Source organism: Mastomys coucha, unplaced genomic scaffold (assembly GCF_008632895.1).
Source record: "Mastomys coucha isolate ucsf_1 unplaced genomic scaffold, UCSF_Mcou_1 pScaffold15, whole genome shotgun sequence".
Lineage (NCBI taxonomy): Eukaryota > Metazoa > Chordata > Mammalia > Rodentia > Muridae > Mastomys > Mastomys coucha.
This window is the reverse complement of record NW_022196897.1, coordinates 97,932,833-97,941,332: the sequence shown is the minus strand read 5'-3', so window position 1 is coordinate 97,941,332 and position 8,500 is coordinate 97,932,833. Positions and strand designations below refer to the sequence as shown.

Here is an 8,500-nt window from a genome sequence, read left to right as displayed (position 1 = left end):
CTCTCTCTCTCTCTCTCTCTCTCTCTCTTCCTTCCTTCCCTCTTCCTTTCTTTTTTTAAATTATTACTTCTTTTAGTATTTTGTGTGTACCAGTGTTTTGCCTACTTATATGTCTGGACAACATATGCATGCAGTACTAATAGAGGCCAGAAGAGGGTGATAGATTTCACGGGACTGGAGTTATCCATGGTTCTGAGTCTCCACTTATGGCCAGGAATCAGATATGGCAGGAATCTAACCAGGATCCTCTGAAAGCAGCCAGAACTCCAGCTCTCCCTGTGGCATTTCATTCAAAGGATCTAAAATGTCTCTTTCCATTGTGGTTTTGTGCGTTTTCCCTCTTATTACATATGCTTTTAATTTCTTTTTTCTTTTTCTATTTATTAATGAGAAGAACACAGAACTTTTTGTTTACTTTCTAATTCCTATAACTTCTCTATTATAGCCCCATATTATCTAGTCCTGGACAGTATCAAAGTTGGTGGCCACTGCAGACTAGCCACACTGACAATTCCTTTCTGTCTCCTTTCTTTTCTTTTTAAGGAATAATTCAAGCAGGGTTTTAAGGGAATATTTATTGGGGTTACCAGAACTCTCAGAAACCCTCGGTTCAGTCCCATAACCAGGCAGGAAGCTTTACACAATCACTGAGGTTCTCAGTCCTCCCAGGGCTCAGTTCTCCTTCTAATGTTAACAGTTCTGGATCTTAATCTCAAAGTGTACTGTTGCTAAAACATGTGATGTCCTAAACTTGGCATTGTTTCTCTACAGACCTCTGTTCTCAGCCGATGCTGGCTCCTGAGAGGCATTGCTGTACCACGCAGTAAATTCACATTAACATCTCACATGAATGGCATTTTTCCCCTTAGATGTGGCACCTACTGGAAAGGAGTGTTACTAGTGTAGTGTGCCCTCTCCTGGTGAGCTATGGAACTGATGTCACATCATTGAGCTGGACGAGGGCCAGAGAGAGACCAGAAAGTCACAGACAGCCATCAAGATAAATCCTTGAACACACAATTTTCTGCCCACTCTCCCCTCCCCATAGCAGCACACCCCAGGATATTCCAGAATCATATGTAATCATATGAAATTGTTCCCACCCCTGACTAACTAGAACAGCACACTGTAACTCCTTTCAAAAGGTAACATTTTCTCATTTAAAGCGGGATTGACTCCTCTCCATTTTTTTAGTAACTACCTGGGAGCACATCAGGAGGCAGGAGAATTAATCAGGCAGATGCAGCTCAGCCTGGCTCATTAAGTGTGAGAGAAGTCCCTTCCCACAGGCATCTGAAGAGCCTCTCTGTGGACAACCCAACTCCTTCAAATACTGGTTTGCCCCCCAGGATTTCCCACTCTTGTTTTCTTCTCCCTGCATACCTCTGGTGCCTGTGGATGTCCCTGCGACTGGTGCCCTCCTATCCTGACACTCCCAGCTTCTGACAAATCACTATGAGCAGTGCTGGAAGTATTACTGCCTGCCTTCGGGATGGGGGAGCTATGGGCTAGCTGTGGAGGAGGAACTGCACCTCACTGAGAAGCTCTTCTGGGGGATTTTTGACTCCCTCTCCCACAAGGTAATGACTGCTTCCCGAGAAAACAGTGACCCCAGTGATTTAAGCATGTGGGAACTAAGTCAGTTTGCTTTCACTCTTTTCTATGGACAAGCATATCATGCTAATTCTTTAAGACCCCACCACCACCAGCTCCCCAGAGCACCCTAAGAAAAATCATGCTCCAGAATAGGAACTACCTAGTCCTCAGAGTAGTTAAATAACATGCCAGGCTTCCTGAGCTAGCGCATGGGAGGGCAGCCACCAGAGCAAGTTCCAAAGGCACTTTCTGCTTCCAGTTGAATTACTTAACACTCTTGTTGTTTTTCTCTGTGGAGTGTTATAGTCTGGTCCCATTTCCTGTTCTTTCTGATTGAGAATGTGACCAGCTGCCTCACATTCTTTCTCCACCTTGCTGACCTGTGTCCCCTAAACTCTAAGTCAGAATAAAGCCTGCCTTCCTTAAGTTACCTTTGTCTGCGATTTATGTCACACCAGTGGGTAAAATATTAGTGCAAACCTCTACCCATCACTGTGGAGCTTATAAGATCTTCAAAGTCCCCTCCCTGGTCATAAGTTGGGTTATTTTCCATAACTATTCTTAGCGGGGAAGTTTATAGCCTAGGGAAAACCATTTTACTCTTGGATATTCTTTAAATTTATTTGGGATGACATTGATTTAGACCTTTAAACTTCTTCAACTTAAAGTGAATGGTGACTTGGGGACTTGATAGACTGTCATTCCATCCTCCAAGAATTCTTTAATTTCCTGTAGAGAGTACTGAAGGTCAGCCTGCAAATGCATTTGTCTCTGTATTTCTATTGGTGAGAGAATGATTCTGCATGACAGCCATGGTTCTGGTCTGTCTATTAGAGTGCTCTGTTTCTCCTCACAGAAATATGACCTGGACCTCTTCCGAATGGCCCTGCCTTGTCTCAGTGCTATTGCTGGGGCCTTGCCCCCAGACTATTTAGATACGAGAATCACGGCCACACTGGAGAAACAGGTCTCAGTGGATGCAGATGGAAACTTTGACCCCAAACCTATCAACACCATGAAGTAAGTTCAAGGCCACTTATAAACTGTTTCTAAATGCCATATTGTAGCCAGTAACTTTCTTTCAGACTACAGTAGAAACTCATTTTTCCCTTTCCCTCCTGCCAACCCTCTCACCATCTCTTTTGACATGAGTCATACCAGGTACAGGGTTTAATCCATCCATATCTGATTCTGTACTATGTTACTTATATCTCAGGCTTTCGGGAAGGGTTGTTTAACACATGAAAGAGACACACTCACAAAAATAAATGTTGCCTGAGGCGTGACAAGGCCCACCCTGATAAGTGATGTAATTAATTTATTAATGAGTTTTTTGACAAAAAATTAATCTTTGCTCTTTACAAATTAGGCCTATACAGATATAATAACACCAAAACAACTCCATAGTAACAGTAGAACCTTAGCAAGACCTCAGTGGTAGCAGAATGCTTGTGATCCGTTGAGAGGTTGAGTCTGTTCTTTGCCATGCTAAATGATAGTAGATCTTTGGAGTCACCCTACAGTAGTGCCTTAAAATTTCTTCCCACGAGTATCCAGAATCCTTTCCTGATGCTCAACAGAGTATCCAGAATCTTTTACTGATGCTCAACAGATGCTCTCATCCAATTGCAGATACAAGTCAATTTATCCTTAGGGAAAATTAATTGCTGTGTTAGATTTTGAGGCATCTTACCCTAGTTTCATGTGTCCAGGAGCAGACTGACTTCATCCCTTACATTTTAACGGAAAAGGACAAAACTCTTCTAAATGAGCTGGGAAATGAGCCCGATCCCGTATGATCACCCAGACCTGTGTTTGGAGACAGTGGTTCTCAAATAGGAGCCTAAACCCTGCCTAGGAGTGTCAGCTCTGCTAAAGTATAAAATTCATCACTTATACTTAAGTGCAATTAAGTGCACATTCCATTGGAGGAAGCCTTGATTGGGGAGATGGTGAGAAATAGGATTGGGCCTCCTACAGGGAAGAAATAAAGAATATGGTAAAAAGGGAAGCTTGGGGCAAGAAAAGAAAATAGACACTGGCTTTAGAGAAGTTTGCCTTATAAAAATGTAAGCACATAAAAAGCTGATAGAGTAAATGAAGTGAGGAGTGGATGTGTTACACATATCATCACCATCACTCTAGCAATTGTGTGCCAAGGATGAGCAACCCCATACCGTTTTGACAACTCTTGTTACTTCAAACGAACCTTAGGCATCAGTAAATTGAGTAATGTGAGAACAACACTAGTCTTATCTCTAAAACAAAGAAGGCCTCATTACCAGGACCCAGGGTCATAACTAATAAAAAGCTCATGGGCTAAGCCTCCCCAAAGGCAACGACAACCGTCAGCTGGCTCCATTGAATGAATCATGTTGAGGCACCCTTGTCTCATTGAATTCTAGATTCAAGTGAATTTGATCCATCTTGTCATAGACCTGACCTTGCTGACCATGCACCCAACATCATATGCAATACCAGAAGACCATCTGACACACAGGAAAATGAAGAATGGATAAGAGCTGATAGGAGACAGAAATGACAGGCATCTATTGTATTTCCAAAATGCTAGTCGTAATGTGTCACTAATTCAAACTGATAGATAACCAGTATTTTGTAACATCTGACCTCTAGCTACACAATCTGTTGTTCTCAGACTGGAGCTATAGGATGACAAGATTCTCATTGACAGAGACCAGAGTTGCCTCTGTAACCCCAGTGGAGCCAGGAGAGCCCAGAGCACCTGGAGGAAGGTCACCTATGTGCAGATGATTCTGCAGAGAAACCCTGTGGTCAGACTTGGGTGGGTGCCTGAAACACAACACTGGCCTCGCCACCTTGTTCAGTAGTGTCACTGTGTCTAAAGTAGCTTATGCTACAAGATAGGCTGCTAGCAAATCCCACGAGTGACAGCAGATTGCTACTTCGACCTGCCTTCTACCATGTCTAGCTAAAATGCTTACAGAGACTAATAATGTTTTTTTTTCCTCAATTCACAGTTATTCCTTGCCTGAAAAATTGGAATACATTGTCACCAAGTATGCTGAGCATTCTCATGACAAATGGGCTTGTGACAAGGTAGGGATTATCCGCCGATTGGCAATTGTCAGGAAGCGGGTAGGGGGAGCCCAAGAACATTATTGGGTGTGATCCTGGAAATCTGCCTGATTTGTCTAAGTGACAGAGTCTCCATGCCAAGAGCATTCATTATTTCTAGGCAGCAATTTCCTAGGGCTGGTAGAGGTCAGAGAAAGAGGCAGCGGCAGCTGCTGGTGCTGCATCTGTGGTGTTCAAGAAAATGAGTCATTTTGGAAGTGTCAATAGCTTTCTTATCATTGCACTGCCTGAAGTTTATGCCCAAACGAGCTCTTGTGTGTATTTAACATAGATGCTTCGTTGGGTGGGAAGTTTGTTATTTCATTTTTTTTTTTCTTTGCACTCACTGCTGGAAAAGAACAAGTAAAGTTGAAGGCCTCACTCTTCTGCTTGCTTAGGAAGCTGAACTGTATTCTAGGAAGGCCATTGAGAGTCTTCCTTTAGTGGGGGCTGCTAGAACTTCTAGGCACTTGGTACATCTGCTGTTAAAATTCCTCCCACTTGAAGTTAGGCTGCTTAATAAGTTTGATTGCTGTGCCAAAAGCATGCTGGATTGGAATTGGCAGCCATTGAAAGATGGGGCCATTGCTCAGCTTGTAACAGTTGGACACATTTTTTTTTAAAGATTTATTTTATTTATTTTATGTGTATGAGTACACTGTAGCTGTACAGATGGCCGTGAGCCATCATGTGTGTGGCTTCTGGGAATTGAACTTAGGACCTCTGCCAGCCCCGCTCGCTCCAGCCCCGCTCGCTCCAGCCCCGCTCGCTCCGCTCCAGCCTGCTTGCTCCGGGGTAGTTGTCTTCAGATGCACCAGAGGAGGGCGTCAGATCTCACTATGTGTGGTTGTGAGCCACCATGTGGTTGCTGGGATCTGAACTCAGGACCTTCGGAAGAACAGTCAGTGCTCTTACCTGCTGAGCCATCTTGCCAGCTCCCCCCAGCCCTACCCCATCCCCCTACTCCCCGTGGACACATTTTAAGGCAGGGCCATAGAATGTCGTCTCCCTATTGTATACTCACAGACAAAGGAAACCATGCGCTAGCATCTCAGTTCTGTGTTGATCTGTGTTCACCTCTGAGCCTCTCAAGTGTTTCTACTTATGCTGATGACAACAACCACTAAACTGTAGAATAAGCTATACCTCATGACTTTACACCAAAATTGGCAAGCCTCTTCTACGTAAAGGTCATGGAAATGGTCAAATAATCTATAATCTATAATGAAATGGGTAATGAACACTTGTAGCTCTGTGGGTCAGACAGCCTCCATGGCAACGACTCATTTCCACTGTTACAGCACAGACATAGCCACAGACAAAACATTGACAGTAAAAAAAGGGCCCGTGTGCCAATAAAACTTTATTTAAGAAAAAAATAAAAGTCAAAAATAGGCTGTCTGCTGGACTCTCTTACTCTAATGTATATGGGTTTTCTAACTTCTTCTCAGTGTGGCTACTAGTCCAAACCATGGATTAAGGGGAAGGAGTGCGTCTATAAACCCACAGTCAAAGTTCATCCATCTCCAAGTTGTGTGGATTCTACCCCTTTGACACTTCATGAATTTCTGCAGCGCCCACTGACTTCAGTCCCAGCTGCTGTCACCTCTGACCCTGGCCATTGTGATCACCTGGCTGGCCTCCTCATGTGCACTTATTTTCTCCAGTTTTTTCTTCACACCACAAACAAGTAATAGTTCCAATATGCATATTTGGTCACATGATATTAGTGGTTTTCCTGTCCAGCCCCTGTCCCTTCTTAAAATTCTTTAACAAGTTCTAATTCTTCTTAAAACAAAGGTCACAATCCCCAAGTAGCCTAGTAGTACCGCCCTGTCTGACTCCCAGTGAGATCTCCCTTTTGTCTCTGCCCATCAGTCACTCCCTATACTTTTAGATCCTCCAGCACACACTCAACTTGTGCACAAACACTTCCCTGACTGAGCAAGGTAGTCATGTGCCATCCCTACCTCACTCTGCAGGTGTCAATTTAAGTATTCATTCCTAGGCTGATACTTTCCAAGATTCCTTATATACAGGTCATCTTAGTACCTTATTCTCTTCCTTCACAGTATTTTTAAGTTATTTACATGTGAATATATTAATATACTTATAACAGTTCCACATTCATACACTTAGCCCAGTTATCTATCAGTAACATATCTACTAGTGTTTGATTAGTTTGATTAGTATCGCTCCCTGATGCCAGTGTGAGGGTTCATGAGGGCGAGGATATATGCTCAACATTGCCCAGTGGTGCTGGTTATCTAACAAGAGAAGAGTATTTCCCCCTGACCTCAAGAACTTCTTCCTGGGGCTGGCAAGAAGACTCAATAGTTAAAAGTGTAAACTGCTCTTACAGAGGATCTAAATACATTTCCAGTACCCACACCAGGCAGTTCACAACTGCCTATAACTCGAGCTTTGGGAGTTACAACACCTTCTTCGGGCTTCTGAGGATACTGGACTCACATGCATTCACACATATACACATAATTAAAGACTTTAAAGTACCACTCTTCCTATGAAACAGAATTATCCAGCCACAGTGATACAGATTATTCAGTTCTATGATTGGCATGAGCGCGGGGTTAGAACACATAAGAGGAGTACCAAATCCCACAGTTGGTGTCCAGAGACGTGAAATGTGGTAACATTACAGCCTATTATAAAAGATGGATAGACGCTCATCACAGGGGAGTGATGAGTTTCTTGCTGAGTCAGCACATGCAGACCAAGAGATGCAAGAGAGAATGTATCAATACTGGGGAACCACAGAGCTAGGACATGGAGTAGAACATGGAAGAGGGTAGGAGATAAATGTGGAGAGGTTTCCACATTTAAGTCATATTAGAGTTTCCATTTTTCCTATGGCAGGAGGTGACAGTCAGAAATCATAAGAGAATGGAATTCTCTAGCAGGACAATTTTGATAAATATCACCTAACAATAGTAGATAATTAACCCATGAAGAGGTGACAGATTGGAAGCAGAGAGTCCTTAGGAAGCTGCTGGAGTCCTCTAGGTGAGTGGGCTCAATACTAAGAAGCCAGCCGGAGAGATGAGCAAAGGAGTGATCCTAGGAGGCATAGAAACAGTAAGGTATGCAATGAGATAAACAAGGATGTGGATCCACTGTTAGAGCATTAAAGACTGAGCGGGAGCTTGAGAGAGATCAAGAAACCCAAGAGAAGGAGCCATTTAAAGAAGTAACTGCTGGGTCCTGCTTAGACACACTACTAAGCACATCAAGCAGGGCCCATAGTGTTTGGAAACTAGGGGTCAGCTCTTCTCTAGAAATACTGATTTAACATCAGTCACCAGGGATAACTGAAACCGCAGTCCTAGATAAAACAGCCAGGAATTATGTGTCTCTTAGAAAGGGATAAAAACTTGGGAAATAGGCACGTTTGACAAACACGCAGAGGCAGAGATTGAGAATGGAATGAGCAGGTAGGAGTTTTAGGGTTTTGAGGCTGAGGAAGTCAGGGACTCTCCCACTTAGCTCTATATCAATGGCGCTCAGAACTCCTACTGAAGAAGGTGTCCTCCAGTGGTGCTTTACAGTCTTAAGTCTCCTAAAAAGCATGTACGGCAGGACGTAGGGGTGCGGTAGAGTTTGAGCCCCTCTCGCGCACGAGGTACTCGTGTCCCGCTTTCCAGCGTCCGCAGTGAAGATGTCCCATCCATCCCCGGCAGCCAAGCCCTCCAATTCCAAGAACCCACTAGTCTTCTTTGACATGGACATCGGCGGGGAGCGAGTTGGACGAATTGTGTTAGAATTGTTTGCAGATATTGTTCCCAAAACT

General features: G+C 43.7%; 1 protein-coding gene across 9 annotated transcripts in view; it reads left to right on the top strand.

Annotated features, from left to right (window-relative positions):
* Ryr3 (ryanodine receptor 3) overlaps positions 1–8,500 on the top strand; it is a 538,051-nt gene that overhangs the window by 414,188 nt on the left and 115,363 nt on the right. For all 9 annotated transcript variants that reach the window (XM_031371354.1, XM_031371356.1, XM_031371353.1 and 6 more), the window contains 3 exons: positions 1,440–1,580; positions 2,453–2,616; positions 4,596–4,674. In XM_031371354.1, coding sequence (XP_031227214.1) covers positions 1,440–1,580; positions 2,453–2,616; positions 4,596–4,674 — 384 coding nt within the window. The remainder of the gene's footprint in view (positions 1–1,439; positions 1,581–2,452; positions 2,617–4,595; positions 4,675–8,500) is intronic.